General features: G+C 40.5%; 2 protein-coding genes across 2 annotated transcripts; one reads left to right on the top strand and one right to left on the bottom strand.

The window, feature by feature from the left end:
• Positions 1–421: 421 nt before the first annotated feature.
• Positions 422–10,854, bottom strand: kat7 (lysine acetyltransferase 7). Its single transcript, XM_023341596.1, has 14 exons — positions 10,681–10,854; positions 8,974–9,124; positions 8,639–8,887; positions 7,827–7,909; positions 7,625–7,708; positions 7,431–7,529; positions 7,219–7,329; positions 6,309–6,500; positions 6,059–6,148; positions 3,651–3,791; positions 3,454–3,547; positions 3,164–3,310; positions 1,505–1,611; positions 422–1,391 (listed from the first exon to the last, which is right to left on the bottom strand). The coding sequence occupies exons 1-14, from the start codon at positions 10,696–10,698 to the stop codon at positions 1,290–1,292; spliced, it is 1,668 nt and encodes a 555-aa protein (XP_023197364.1). The 5' UTR covers positions 10,699–10,854; the 3' UTR covers positions 422–1,289.
• Positions 10,855–12,718: 1,864 nt separating this feature from the next.
• LOC111609951 (putative protein PTGES3L) lies at positions 12,719–14,965 on the top strand. The gene is made up of 7 exons (XM_023341565.1): positions 12,719–12,895; positions 13,012–13,125; positions 13,200–13,266; positions 13,363–13,461; positions 13,565–13,654; positions 14,655–14,717; positions 14,820–14,965. Exons 1-7 carry the CDS (start codon positions 12,861–12,863, stop codon positions 14,826–14,828), a joined length of 477 nt encoding a protein of 158 aa, XP_023197333.1. The 5' UTR covers positions 12,719–12,860; the 3' UTR covers positions 14,829–14,965.
• The last annotated feature ends 243 nt before the right edge of the window (positions 14,966–15,208 follow it).

The raw sequence follows: 15,208 nt of genomic DNA, 5'->3' as shown, positions 1-15,208 counted from the left end.
CCAAAGCCCTTCGCTTCTACGGCCTGATGGGGAAAAGAGCAGGTAGCATCTGAACACTTCAACAAATCACATCCTGCAGCATCATTCAGATGATCTGGTTTGATTTCTTCACAGTGACAAAGAAACCGTTTCAAGTGAAGAGGCGTGAGTAATTTGAGCTCTCCTTTTTTATATGACTTTTTTTTATGATCTTTTCCCCTCAATTTAAATTAAAAAAAAATTGGGGAGGGGGGTTGTGTAATGTTAAGTGACTATTATTTTCAAAATAATTTTTAAATGACTTCTTTAAAAAAATAGTTAAAAAAAAAAAATTTTCTTTTTCTATTTGTAGCAAACAAGAGGGTTGCATTCGTGGATCTGATGGGGCGAAGTGTTTCCAGTGAAGGTGAGCAACTGTTAAAAACACAAGTGAAGCGAAAGGTGAAAATATCAAGGCAGCTTTATTGGTGGAGACGGTCTTAAAAAGCGGACGAACACGTAGAAGCGATGCGGCTCACCAAGCGCATGTGGTCCCGTTCAGTTGCGTTCTGTTTGTTTCAGAGTCTGTGAGCGGAGTGAGTCCTTCTGCAGCAACCAGAGAGATCCAGCATCCAGAAGAACCGTCCCAGCAGGGTATGACAGGAGTAGTACAAAAAACCTGAGCTTGGCTTACTTTCAATATCTTTTTTTTTCCTCTCTAAGCAAATTAAAAATCTGATTTTTTTTTTCCCCTTTTATTTTGCAGGTTCCCTAAAGGAATGGATACACTTCTTGTACTAATCAGACACATGGGGGAAAAAGAAAAACATCTATACAACGTTTACACCAACCAAAGACTATAAAAAATATTTTTTAGTAAAAAAATTTCACCCTGCTTTTTTTTTGCTTCTCCAATCATGCCAAACAGGAATAACTATCATCTTCATGATGCACATTATTTGAAAGAAATAGTAATAATAATAAAAAAAAAAAAAATCTGGAAATGCTGCCGAATGTCTTTATGTATTCAATTCATCTGTGAGCAGAGTGGAACATTCATGTCTCTCCATCAGGCCAGGTCAACTCATCTAACATTCACAACAAAGTGAGACGAAGGCCCTTTAAAAACACAAAAAGTCTTCCTCTAGCTGTAAATGCTTCAGCTCATGATTCTGTGACTAGAAACGGACATAAAAAGATGCAGAGAAATGATCTGGATACACGAGTAAAAGAAAAGTAACACTGATCTTCACCGACGAGTCAAAGGTCTTAGGCTACTTGTGGTTTTGGAGGCTGGTAGTGAAGGTTCAGTAGCCTGAGGGTGTTGTGCTTTATGTCCCTTTGGGAGGCGTCCATTTTAGCGAGCTCGGGTCGATGGTTTTGTTGCTGTTACCTCGTTTGATCTCCTTCGCTTTCCACTCGTCGATCAGGTCCTGGGAGGAAACGGAGGCGGCGCTCAAACAGGTGGAATCACATTTATGAAACAGAATCTGATTGTAACTGAACGGGAGATTGGTGTCACTCGGTGGAAACGAGTTGATCTCACCTGTCGTTTCAGTACTAAGTGCTTCCCCTTCCAATACTTGAGCATCTGGAGGGACTGCAGGGTGCTCACAATATCCACCGGATTCACTGCCGTTTCCTGACTGATCTCTGAACACACAATACAAGCTTACATCAATGATTTAATTTAGAGACTTCTTGTATACATCCAGGGTTTCCCCCAGTGTATTATAAGCCTGGCGGCCACCAGACTTTACTTGTGCCCCACCAGGCTAAGCAGTGCTTATTTATTTAAGTCTTTTTAAAATGTTTGGATTTTTTATGACTTTATACTTGATGTTCAGGCATTTAATAACACACAGTTATCAAGTGATATTTTCAAATTTCAACATTAAAACATGTTCTAACTCAAAACCAGACGGGCTGGATGAAAGTCTGCTCTAGCGCCCCACCCACCAGACTTAGCAACTTTTCTGGGAGAAACCTTGTACCTCCATTCATACACAAATACCATTTTAAGCTTTTATTTCTATTTCTATATCATGATGATTATGGCTTGCAGCTGAAAAAAAACCCAAAGCTCAGCTGTTTAAGAAAAAAAAAAAGATTAGATTAGGGCTGAACCAATTAATCGGATAAAAATAATATACTAATTAAATAATTGCCAACTAATTTATTAATTGATCACCAACTGGAGTACACAGACTTAAAATAATGCTGCTGAGAGAACAACAAACTCAGAACAGTAAGTAGACCAAAAACTGGAAACATTTTGCACTTAAGAATTAGTTTCACTTGGTCAGGCCTGCCATGTTAAATTTATTTACAATAAATGATCCCAGACATTATTGTGATAAACTATACTTCCTTCACTTCACACACTCCTGACCCAAAGATGGCAGAACCTCATATTGTTTTACCTGCTCAGAGGCCCAAAATGATGTTGTTAAAATGGCACTGTGAAACAGGAAGTTAAATTAGAAGGGGGGCTAAGAGGATTGGTTAAAATTCAACCAGGGAAAAAAGGAAATATAGAAACCGCTAAGGTGATTGGCAGATTTGTGAAATCCTGTCATAATAATAAATAAATGGATTCATCACAGGACAAAGAAAAATGAGCTCAATAATTTCCCATTCTGATGATTAATATTAATAACACAAGGGCAATTTTGTTTACATCATCTATTTTATTTATGGTTCAGTTGTGTGTGGCATTCATCTCAGCTTTATTTATCCTTTTTGGTTGTTGGGTCATATTTTGGTTATTTAAAATGTCTTCCAGTTCCACTGTTAAATGTTTGTTAGAAATGAAAGATCATTGATCTTTGAGAGAGCGAACTTGCATTATTATCACCATATTAGTTGAAAATGGTCTCAAAGCAACAATATTATCGTTTATCCCAGTAATTACTGCTGAAAACTGAAAGTCTACGCAAAACGTGTGAACAATGAGAGAATTTGCATTAATAGTTGCAAATTAGAATACATTACGTCAGATACGTCTCAGCATGCTGTAACAGTTCTGAGTTAAGAATCGTTTTTTGGTATAAGATCTCTGTGTGGAATCAATCTGCATTTCATGTCTGGACCTGAATGACTGGAATGAACTCAGTTTTTAATGCTATTCTAATTCATTCAGATGTGCCTGTATAAACTGTTAGGACTTTATGGAGAAAGAATCCAAAACTGCCCAACACGTCACCTTTGATGGAGATCTCCTTGCCCTGAAAGTTGTGCATGTATCTGAGTAGCACTTCCTTCCAGTAGCTACGGTAGCTGATGAGGCCCAGGTCGGACAGAGGCCTCTCCGGTGAGCCCACCTTCTCCTCCACTTTGGACAGCAGGTAACCTGGACAGCACAGAGGACCAGTCAGCGACACAGCAACAAGCAAAACAAAACCGCTTCACAGGTTATTCCCACTGTCTCCTATTGGAGCAATTGGTTCATGAATAATAAAGACCTAAAAGAAAAGCTCAGGTGCGTCTACGTACTGAAATCGATGAGCATCTTGCCAAATCCCTGCCTCATGTACTGAGGCATGGTGAGGATACAGGAAACGTTGTAGTTCAGGAAGGAATTCTTCTCCTGGGAATTAAAAAAAGTCATCAAAGCCACATGCCCAGCATTCAGTTTATGTGACCATACATCTTATATTTAAAGAATATTACAGGAAGTGGTTTTGTTTTACCTTAGAGAAGTAGCCCACGAGGTGGCAGCCCGTGTTGTCGGCCTCTGTCATCACGTAGAAGAGGAAAGGTTCCACGTCGTAGTAAAGAGTTTTGTGGTCCAAGAAGAGCTTGGCCAGTAAACACAGGTTCTGGCAGTAAATCTGGGCAAAACAGAACCAACTGACTGTTAATTCCCTCAGGGTTCCTATACAGTCATGGCCAGATGTTTTGAGAATGATTCAAATGTTAATATTTACAAAGTATACTGCTTCAGTTTTTATAACGGCAATTTGCATATACTCCAGAATGTTATAAAGAGTGATCAGCGTAACAGCAATTAATTGCAAAGTCAATATTTGCCTAGAAAATGAACTTTATCCCCCAAAACACATTCCAACTTCATTGCAGCCCTGCCTTAAAAGGACCAGCTAACATTGTTTCAGTGATTGCTCCATTAACACAGGTGCGGGTGGTGATGAGGACAGGGCTGGAGATCAATCTGTCATCATTAAGTAAGAATGACACCACTGGACACTTTAAAAAGAGGCTGGTGCTTGGCATCATTGTTTCTCTTCTGTGAACCATGGTTACCTCGAAAGAAACACGTGCAGTCATCATTGCACTGCACAAAAATGGCCTAACAGGAAAGAGAATCACAGCTAGAAAGATTGCACCTCAGTCAACAATCTATCGCATCATCAAGAACTTCAAGGAGAGAGGTTCCATTGTTGCCAAAAAGGCTCCAGGGCGCCCAAGAAAGACCAGCAAGCGCCAGGACCGTCTCTTAAAAGTGTTTCAGCTGCGGGATCGGGCTACCAGCAGTGCAGAGCTTGCTCAGGAATGGCAGCAGGCAGGTGTGAGTGCATCTGCACGCACTGTGAGGTGGAGACTCTTGGAGCAAGGCCTGGTCTCAAGGAGAGCAGCAAAGAAGCCACTTCTCTCCAGGAAAAACATCAGGGACAGACTGATATTCTTCAAAAGGTACAGGGAGTGGACTGCTGAGGACTGGGGTAAAGTCATTTTCTCTGATGAATCCCCTTTCCGATTGTTTGGGACATCTGGAAAACAGCTTGTTCGGAGAAGACAAGGTGAGCGCTACCACCAGTCTTGTCTCATGCCAACTGTAAAGCATCCTGAAACCATTCATGTGTGGGGTTGCTTCTCAGCCAAGGGAGTCGGCTCTCTCACAGTCTTACCTAAAAACACAGCCATGAATAAAGAATGGTACCAGAATGTCCTCCGAGAGCAACTTCTCCCAACCGTCCAAGAGCAGTTTGGTGATGAACAATGGCTTTTCCAGCATGATGGAACACCTTGCCATAAAGCAAAGGTGATATCTAACTGGCTCAGGGAACAAAACATAGAGATTTTGGGTCCATGGCCTGGAAACTCCCCTGATCTTAATCCCATTGAAAACTTGTGGTCAATCATCAAGAGACGGGTGGACAAACGAAAACCTAGGAATTCTGACAAAATGCAAGCATTGATTGTGCAAGAATGGACTGCTATCAGTCAGGATTTGGTCCAGAAATTGATTGAGAGCATGCCAGGGAGAATTGCAGAGGTCCTGAAGAAGAGGGGTCAACACTGCAAATATTGACTTGCTGCATTAACTCATTCTAACTGTCATTAAAAGCTTTTGTTACTCATAATATGATTGCAATTGTATTTCTGTATGTGATAACATCTGACATACACACATGAAAACCAGAGGGCAGCAGATCATGTGAAAATATAATATTTGAATGTTTTCATTTTATTCTTTTTACAGTTGTGAGCAGTGGTGGAAGACTAAAGCAATATACAGAACAAACACCAGCTGATTTTAGTGAAACTTTGTAAGTAAGCCTGTTTTCTATGGGGATTATTAGCTCTTGTTTTTCCAGTCTGACGTTCATAGAGAACACCAGGAGTCTAGCAAACTAACAGAGCTTCATTAACAGGCTGTGTGTTCGGTCAGCTGTCACAGCAGACATGATGGACGCCACAGACACTTTTCAAATCTGCTGTTAGTGTGTTGCAGGACGGAAGAGGATTAGAGGAAAACCTGCTTCCTCTAAGCTGATACTTTAGCATCTTAGTCTTTGTACTTTAAAATAACTTTATATTAATGACAACAATGGCAGTGTTTATTTAAGGTTTAGTCGCTAAGTTTCCTCACTATGTAAACAACAGCCATGTGTAGAACGGTGAGAGCAGGGAGGCTCTCCTCTCAGTCAGACCTGACTAGAATTACCTTATTCAGCATCTTTTCAAAGGCATATATAACATAACGTAAAATAAATTTGGTTTTGTAATTTAACACTTTGAAATTGGACCTCTGTCTCTTTAAAAACACGCTATAGTGAATGAATAAATAGACAGACAAATGGATGGATGACAGCAGGACAGACAGAAAGATGTTAAATTAAAATTTGACGTTATTCACCTTGTTTTTTTTGCCATCCACTTCAAACACAGATATAGAGCCCTTTCTGTAGACCTCGTCTCCTGGAGGATGCTTCCACACACATTTGGCCTGATAACACAGAAGATAGAGGAAGCCAGAGCATTATTACAAAAAGCTCTACATATACAGAAAGTGTTCAGCATATTCAGCTAAGCTTTAGAGGCAAACTCAAGAATATTATGGCGTCCTGTGTGAGAAACGCTCTGTTCTGTGTTGGTGGAAATCTCACCATGTGTCGCCTGAGAATGGTCTGGCTCTTCATGTACTTCAGGCAGAACTCGCAGACGTAGAGGCGGCCCAGGCGCGCATACTCCTCAGGGTAGGGCGAGTGGTACCAGGTGTCTAACTCGTAGCGGCCAAACACGATGGTTTTGATCATGTTGCTGCCCTCGGTGATCTGACCCTGGATACGCAGCTTCTCCTGCAGAATGAAAAACACCAGAACAAACACATCTGTTAAAGGCCGTGTGTGTGTGTTAGATAATCTGGGGCTGTACTGTGAATGCTGGGGGTTGAATGTAGTGGTGAGTTAAAGTATGTGGTGTATTTTTCACCACATAGTATTATTTTATACCACAATCTTTTAACTATGTTACCTTTATTATAAAAATGCTGAATATATCAAATATGACTTAAGACAAATTTGACTTCATAATTTAACGACTTAAAATTGAACCTCTGTCTCTTTAAGAAGTTTGTGCTCGTTCTAAAAACACCACCTTCAGGACGTCATCACAACATGGCTCCTCTATTGAACCTTTAACAATGTTTTTAGCAGCGTTGCTCTGAGAAGTAGCTCTTATAAAGAGCTCAGCAAACAAACAGTTATACCAGATGTTTGCTAATTGCTGCTGGTTAGTCTGAAGGAACTGAGTGGGGGAGGGCTGATCTGTGAAGCGAAAGCTCAGAAGCTTGGAAACTGCAGCTCTGAGGAGGAGCTAATGCGGGGCTAAATAAAACGCCTGGGTTTTACACAGCTGAATGGTTGCCATGGAAGATTAAAGGTTTTCTCAAACATGCATGAAAGCATCAAAGCAACACTCCAGGTATGTTTTTATAAAGGAATAACATTATAAATGATATAAAGCTCAAAAATGTGGATTTGACATGATACCGGCCCTTTAAGCAGACAGCATTACCAGGTCTTCAGATGCGCGGGCCTGAGCTTTCCTGAACAGCTCCAGGTCGTAGTCGCTGGTGATGTTCTCCAGCAGAGGTTCTCTGGTATTGTCGTACGTCTGCCGATGTTCCTGACGACGGAACAGGAAAGTGAGGCGGCGGTTCCACAACAACGCTTTATAACAAAGCAGTGATCCCAGCTTTAGACACACAGGAGGTCGGACCAACATACCATGTGCTTCTCCTTCTGTTCCTTCTGCAGCCCAGAGTTTCTACCCTTCCTCATCTCAGCGACCTGCTCCTTGTATCTGCTCTGTTTGGGCGTTGGCGTCTAGAAACCAGGAACAAATACAAACATCCCTTTTTCTGTGTGCATGGCAACCGCCTTGTGACAAACACTAAGCGACGCTGAATAATCCAGACTACCTGGTGGCGAGTTGCGTGCCGTGAATTGCCTTCGTCCTGTGTCTTCATCTCCTCTTCCTGTTTCTCACGGCTGACGGCTTTCACCTGGCAAGAGAAGATGAAGATTTAAAGCTCACTGGGATCCCATGTGCTGCTTTACTCATTTAAACTATCAATTCTAATCAAGCTGCACGCAAGACACCGTGTTGGTCATTAACCTCACCTTGCACTCGTCAGCAGAGAGGTTGTGGTAGAGAGGACACCCTGATATTGCAAAATGGCGCTCGTGTTTCCCGGTGAGGTGGCCTATTCAAAGAAACAGAGGCCGATGATTAGAATCACACCAGGATGTGATGGTACAGAAACGAACGGAACACAAAACATCTAAATCAGCAGCAGAGTACACACACCAAACGGTTCATCAGAATCTTAAGAGAATAATAACATGTTGAGAAACAGAAGAAAAATTTAATGCATTTGTTAAATTTTAAAGGACAGATTAAACCTGTATTTGTGAACTGCAAGCAATGTAAGTTCCTGGATGTGAACGGAATATATTACACTATAGTTAATTATGTGTTTAACCTAAGATGACAAGGATTCTGCCAGGTTGATTTTGTTGTTTTATTTAATTTCTATAAATAGTTTTAGTGATGGATGTAACTGTAACTACTGCAATTATTACACTATTTGTTCGCTTCTCTTTAGTTGTAGCTAAAAATAAAACCGCACAGCAGAGGGTCCAGGATTCTTCCTGGTCTGGAAATGATCCAAACCAGACCGGTCATGGATCTGTCTCTGAATGCTCCAAACTGGTCAAATGTAAGAGAAAACTCTGTGCTGTCCTATAAGCAAAATAGGTTTGTGCATAGAAATTGTTTTGTTTTTTTTGGCCACAAATATTAAAAGGCTTTATTCCAGTCTGAGATTATGCAACCGCTAGAAAAGATTTAGTTATTTTAAGGTTTTGCCTTACAGCAGAGCGCTGTAAAAGATCCCCAAGTAGAAAAACGTGCATCAAGGCTGAACTCATACCAAGGGAATTACAGCCGGGCGTCGGACACTTCATGTTGAAGTTGTATGTCTCATGGCAGCGCCGGCGCTTGGGTCGATGGGACAGGTCCTTATCCGAGTCCCTGTTGGCCTGATCTTTGGACTGGCTCTCGTCATGAGATGCGTTGGGGCTGGAAATGTCCAGCTCGGACTCAGAGGACGGGGCGTTTCCTGTGGGTGTGAGCGGTGGCGATTCATCATGGTCTGCAGCACGCTTCAGATCCGGAGTGTCTGATGAGAGAGGGACGGAAACTAAGTCAAGCATCAGTTATAATGGTCCAGTTTAAGACTTCTGTCTTCTAGAGATAATAGCCCACCCTGAGAGCTCTGGCTGAGGCGGGTAGAAGCTCTGGTGAGGCGCTGTCTCTTGGGCATGTTTCCATCACTCTCTGAGCTGTTGGTCTGCTCCCGTTCAGCAGAGGAGTCGGAGTCTTCCGTTCCATCAGACACACTCCCAGTCAACGGCCTCTGCCAAGAGAAAGCAGCTCAAATGAGGCTAAAACGAGATGACGCAAACTATTTTTATATCAATTATAGAGAAAATTAACCTCCAAAGAAACCCTGTTGCTACTTTATTTCCTGCTCTATTCCTACATTTGTTAATGCTACTGCTATTTGTGCTCTGAATGCTTGATTGGTGTTTATGCTACTGGCTTGGTTTACCTACATATGAGGGATACGACAGATTATAGGATGAAGTGCCTTAAGCTCAACAGCATAAAAACCCACACTGTGAATGAAATATTGTATGATCTGAACAGCAGGAGTCATCAATATGAACGTTTTCCCTTTTGATGACGGAGCTCCTCATTCATTTGAAAGCCAGGGTTCCAAACTTTCCAGACTGGCCATTCTTTACATGCATTTTAAAAGACACAGCGAATTCACAAAGAAATGAGGACAGACATTACAACAGTAGAGAGGCTGCAAAAACAGGAAGGATGGAGGAGAGAAAAACACAAGAAAGGGATGAAGGGCAGAAGGGAGAAAGGACACAAAAACAAAAAAAGGAAGTACACTAGGGAGGTAGGACACATGTAGGTAGGACAGAAAGAAAGAGGGAAATTATTAAGTCCACATGAGGGAGGAAGGAAAAAAGTGACCACAATGACATCATAACTGTGTCCGCATTATAATTTATCATGTAGTATTCTAATCTAAACAATGTCAGATGGGACAGGACTGAAGAAATACAACCCATACCTACAATACAGTTCAGACCGATCAGAATAAGCATGTAAAGAGCTTGGTTTATGACACCAACATAGAAAACCATTATGTTCTCATTTGGTTAGCCAACTGCTGAGATCCTTTCATCACACTCATACAAACTTGATCTTTGTCACGCATTGTGTTGCCATGGAGCTGATCAGGAACCATCAGCTGCTTGTTTGTTTAGGGATTGAAGCTGCAGCTAATTGGCGATTTCCATAAAACTAAACAGTTGTTTCATTCATTCAAATTTCCCTGAAATGCGTCTCAGTGATTTACCAGACACAGCGGTTTACCAGGTTAGCTCCGCAACCCATTATTATGGTAGTTAGCAGTTAGCCCTACTGTGACGGACTGCTCTCACTAATACTGTATTTTAAGTTTTACTCTTCAAAAACACAATATTAACGCCTTACAGTTAGTAAGACTGTACAAGTTCACTTCGTATGTAGTCCAAAGATAAAATCGGCATTAATCTAATCTAGATGCTTGTCTATATTTTGGTAGTACCAAACCCCAAATGTTACATATGGCTTTTCTGTTTATACCGCCCACAGTGGCTACACCATAGCACTATTGGTTGAAAACGTTGACAAAAGCTAAACATAACTACGTGAAAGCGAATAAAATTGTTGTTTTGATGTTGTCTGGTTGAATGAGTAGCTAAAGTTTGTTTCAGGCTGGCAAATTACCGACTTACTACACGAAACACCGTGGAACCTTCTAGCTCTCCGCTTGGAGAATGGAGCACTCTGATGCTAACTCTGCTAATGCTAACCGTGTTTAGCAACCCGCTGTATCTGTTTTCTTACCTGTCGTGTGCGCGGCATGTCTCCTTTGATTGACGCTTTTTCAACTCAGATTGGAGCAACAAACAGAAATTCCCTATTGATTTACGATAAAACAAAGGACGGGAGACGCTATTTAATGATTATTGTCATGAATTTGTTTGTGTTCGCCCGGGTAGTCTGGCGCCACATCCCTACCCAGACTGAGCAGGGAATTACATTTCCGGTGACGACAGCAACAGGCCTCCACACCAGCAGCCAGGGTCTGTCAAGTTGCTCTCTCATAATATACATTTTTCTTATGGAATACACAAACTGCACATAGTTATGACCATAGATATGTTTTGTTTATGGTTATGAGACATACAAAAAGTCACACATATAGTTTTATCATCTCCACACTTGTACAAAAAAACAACAGTGTTCACATGCTTATGAAAACCTTTTTAATTTTTGAAGTCTTTTACTTTATTTGTGCTATTCTAGCACACAAATATGCTTTTATGCTTTTATCTAAGACATTTCCCTGCAGCTCTGTAGGGTTGATGTCAGGCAACACCAACCCTTAAGAGTGCTGGGACCCTCCATGGCACCAGTGTCAAGTCTCTCACAACCTCCAATAGATTTCTTCCAGTTTTGTTTAGCCCAACCAATCATCCCATCAGTTTGAACCATCTTTGATTTCTCTACTTTAGCAAGTCATCCCAACAGTATGAGACCACCACCCTGGAGTCAGGATGATGTGCAGGGTTCGTTTTCTACCACCTTTATATAGGATTAAAGAATTCATGTTTGGTCTCATCTCACTGGGACAACGGAGTCCAGACCAAAGTGGACATTTACAGTCCTCAAACAATTTCTGATCTCAAAAAATATTATAGCAGTTCATCCAAAAGCATTTGTATGAAGAGGTTACTGAAAATAGAAACATGTGGAAAACAAAACACGTAACGTGTTTTCAGTCATGCCAAATGGCTTCTGCAAAAGCTAAACAGTGTAAAAGGCAAAACACTTCAGCTGTAACTCCAAGTAAGTTGACACACAAGACGATTTTTTGTTGCACTGACATTACTCATTGAGCATAAACAATAATCTCAGCAAGCATGCAGTAATTATGCTTCTACATTCTGCTGACTCACTGGCAATAATTTTCAATGACACAATACTGACAAACTCCACAGTTGCACCTTTAGCTTCATACTTCAGCACAGACCTGGACAAACCATGCTGCCCTCTAAAAGTGTGTCATGTGTCACTGGGATAACTGAGAGGAGGAAAACAAAACTGGAACATTGCTTACACCTTGGAAACTTTATGCAGGCATTTCAAATATGTATTTTGAAACAATAACGCATAATTTTCAGTCAGTTTCCAACAAGCACAAATTCTTCTTTTGAGGTTAAAACTCAAGACTCTAAAACGTTTTGTGTGACTGGAAATGTTTTTCCTGTGCGCTCTTCTCAATACGTGTTTCACACTGTGATGGCGCTCCATTTCCCATGTGAATAATCATTGACCTCTTTGCAAATAACCACCAAATGCGAACCATTGATGGTTTGAAGGTTCATAAAAGATCATTCATATGAACTGCTATGGCGTTTTTTTGGACTTGGAGTTAAAGATTTTAGCAGACCGCTTTTTGGGCTTGATTTTTTTCTGAAAAGCCACTTTCTTCATCCTCCAGAATCAAATCATCTGGATTTTTATCCAAATCAAGATGTCAAGATAGTTTCCTTTGTAGATTTTAACTAGTACAATCATATGTCAAGTGACTCTCAAGTGTACAATATCTTAACAAAAAATCACATTAGATGTTCTGAACAATCCTTTTAGCAACAAAAGTAAGGAAAATGTAAGAGTTTAACTGTTTTTGTTATTTTTGGCCTAAATCTCCCAACCCTTCTGCCCAGTTGGGTGTTTCAGGGAGTAGTGGGGGATTAGATGGGGGTTGAGTGGAGTGTTGTAGAACCCAGAAACTGCTTTTGCCTTCCGGAGTGTTCCACAGGCAGCCTATAAAGGGCAGAGAGGGGGCTGTGGGCGGTCTCACTCCCAGCAGCTGATATTGCTCTATTTATAGCTTCTTGGGCCTGGTCACTGTATTAGAGCGTACAGCGTGAGACTAGAGAAAAGTAAAGCCTTTTACTGTTCTGTGATTTAAAGAAATAAAAGAAGTAGCTGCTCTTTAAATTTTTCCAGGAATCAGAATGAACAAACCAAAGATTGTAAGACCAGAAGTAAGGTAGGTGTTGGTTTTCTGTTAGTGTGCAGTAGGAAGAAGCTGCTCACGCGTGAACCTTTGAGGTTTGAATCTTCACACCGATCAAACAAATCACCACTGACTCTGTGTTTCAACAGTCAGCCGGCACATGCGCTGTGGTTCGACAGAAAGAAATACGTCACCATCAACTTTGCTGTTCAAAAGCCGACAGGTGTCCAAGTGGACATCCAGCCAGACAAAATGATTTTGTGGTGGGTTTGTGTAATTTACTCTGCTGATAACTGCACACGGTTTTCGTCTGACTAAACTTCTATCTGTTAAACAGCTGCAAAAATGACACAGATGACGTCTTTTACAATGAACTACACTTTTATGACAAAGTCCAAATCCATGTAAGGATTCACCTTTTGAAACTTCTTGTGTTTATTAACTTATGTGTGAAATACGACATTAAATGTAGACCTGGAAATGCTTTCAACACTTTCAAGGACTCCAGAGAGACAGTGCATGAACGCACCATCCACGTCTTGCTCAGAAAGATGAAACCAGACGTTGCATGGCCTCGCGTCCAGAAGGACCCTGCAAAGGTAGCAGCAGTAAAAAGCTCTCATCTTGCACAAATTTAACTGGTGTGACTTTTTTGTATTGTTGAGTTGTGTGTTTAACAATATGTTGTTGCTCCTCCTGCAGCCCAGCTGGATTTCTGTAGACTTTGATAACTGGAGAGACTGGGAGCATGAGGAAGATGAGGGAAAGGCAGAGTACGACCAATACGTGGATGTGAGTGGGCCCCACACTCTGCACTGCTTAAGCTGTTTTCACATGTTGCTGCATTGCAACACAAAATCCTATTGAATTTCATTAGGTTTTTATGCAGCTGACCAGGCCTCTGCACCCTGCAGCTCTATTTAATTAATTTAACTGTAAAACATAAGCTATTTATATAGTAGGTGTCCATAAAACTGAAAAAGTCTCACATATGACTACAGATCATTTTGTTTATTAAGAACAAAATGATCATGCAGTTTATTAAAAGCTCCAAACTTGCTCTGTGGGTTATAAAGGTTGCTGAAACCTGCAATAAACCAGCAAAGACTGGTGCAGGTTTCTAAAATGGAAGAAAATGACACATCATTTTCATTTACTTATTTATTTTTACATATCAAAATTTTTCATGTAGCATGTATTTTGATTCAGCCCAAGCATTTTTCAGAACCATATTTTTACTGCAATTAGAACTGCAACTTCTTAGCGGGTTAGTTCAAGCTCAGTTTGTCTGGAAAATCTGACATCTGAACATGAAATTTCAAATCTTCTGTAATGGATTTACGTCTGAACTTGGAATAAGCCATACTAGTATGAGAATATGTTTAAACCTAAACCCTTCTGTCTAGCTGTAGCTGCATGTCGGGTTGTTTTTCCTGCTGGAAGGTGAATATCCGCCCCAGTCTCAACATGCAGTAAGCAACAGATTTTCGCCGTGTCTTTAGCTCCGTCTTCCCTCCACTCTGACCAGCTTCTCTGTCCCTGCAAAGGAAAAACAAAGCATGAAGCCATCCCCACATTTTATTGAATAATGATTGTGTGCTCAGAGGGCACACCATCAGAGAGGGATGTGAAGCGTTTCCTGCTCACAGACTTTTCAATATATTTTTTTAATTATTTGAAATATTTTTTTTTTACAGTGCATGATGAAATGTGAAAAGATTCAAGGGTATATTACAATTATGCAACATATGCATGATTACATTTCTGGATATGTTTTTTTTTTCTTTGTCAGATGATTCAAGAAATGGCCAGTGAAAACAAAGGAGCCATACCGGACATGGGGGACCTCAGTGATGTAAGCAGAGGAATCTGGCAGCTTTCATTATGTAATATGGAAAAATGATTATTATTCTAATGAATATGTATTCAGACATATATCTATTTTCTTCTCTTGCAGTCTGACTAACTCTTCAGGATGGTTTTTGGAGACAGATTTTCCTATACAACTGTGGATTTTTAAATATTGTGCTAATGCTTGTGAGAATTGTGAGATAAAATTGTGTTACATGCTTTTTTTTATAAATATAAATCTATTCCACACGTGCTTATTTGTGTATTATGGTGTATGATGTTAATGTTCTGTCTGTATTTTCGGTTATATTTTAAAAATGAACAGTCAACAGATAAAGTTGACACGTTGAAAAAGGTGATGGAGACAGATGGAAAGTCTGGCATTTTTGTTAACTCCAGCAAGTGGCAGCATTGAAAGTATTCAGCATTAAAGGTATTCAAGAGGAATAGTTTGCTTTTTAAAGGATACCTGAAGAAAAAAAAACATTTATAGTC

This window comes from Xiphophorus maculatus, chromosome 10, assembly GCF_002775205.1.
Source record: "Xiphophorus maculatus strain JP 163 A chromosome 10, X_maculatus-5.0-male, whole genome shotgun sequence".
NCBI classification, from domain to species: Eukaryota; Metazoa; Chordata; class Actinopteri; order Cyprinodontiformes; family Poeciliidae; genus Xiphophorus; species Xiphophorus maculatus.
This window is presented reverse-complemented; position numbering and strand designations above follow the sequence as displayed.

What these genes read in the sequence shown, in the direction of transcription:
- LOC111609951 (XM_023341565.1), top strand. Translation starts at nt 12,861, where the DNA reads ATGAACAAACCAAAGATTGTAAGACCAGAAGTAAG. An exon ending in CCAGACAAAATGATTTTGTG is followed by an intron (nt 13,126 to 13,199) that starts GTGGGTTTGTGT and finishes TCTGTTAAACAG; the next exon opens with CTGCAAAAATGACACAGATG. An exon ending in ATGACAAAGTCCAAATCCAT is followed by an intron (nt 13,267 to 13,362) that starts GTAAGGATTCAC and finishes AACACTTTCAAG; the next exon opens with GACTCCAGAGAGACAGTGCA.
- kat7 (XM_023341596.1), bottom strand. An exon ending in TGGATGGCAAAAAAAACAAG is followed by an intron (nt 3,792 to 6,058) that starts GTGAATAACGTC and finishes TGTTTTGCCCAG; the next exon opens with ATTTACTGCCAGAACCTGTG. An exon ending in CAAGATGCTCATCGATTTCA is followed by an intron (nt 3,311 to 3,453) that starts GTACGTAGACGC and finishes TGTGCTGTCCAG; the next exon opens with GTTACCTGCTGTCCAAAGTG.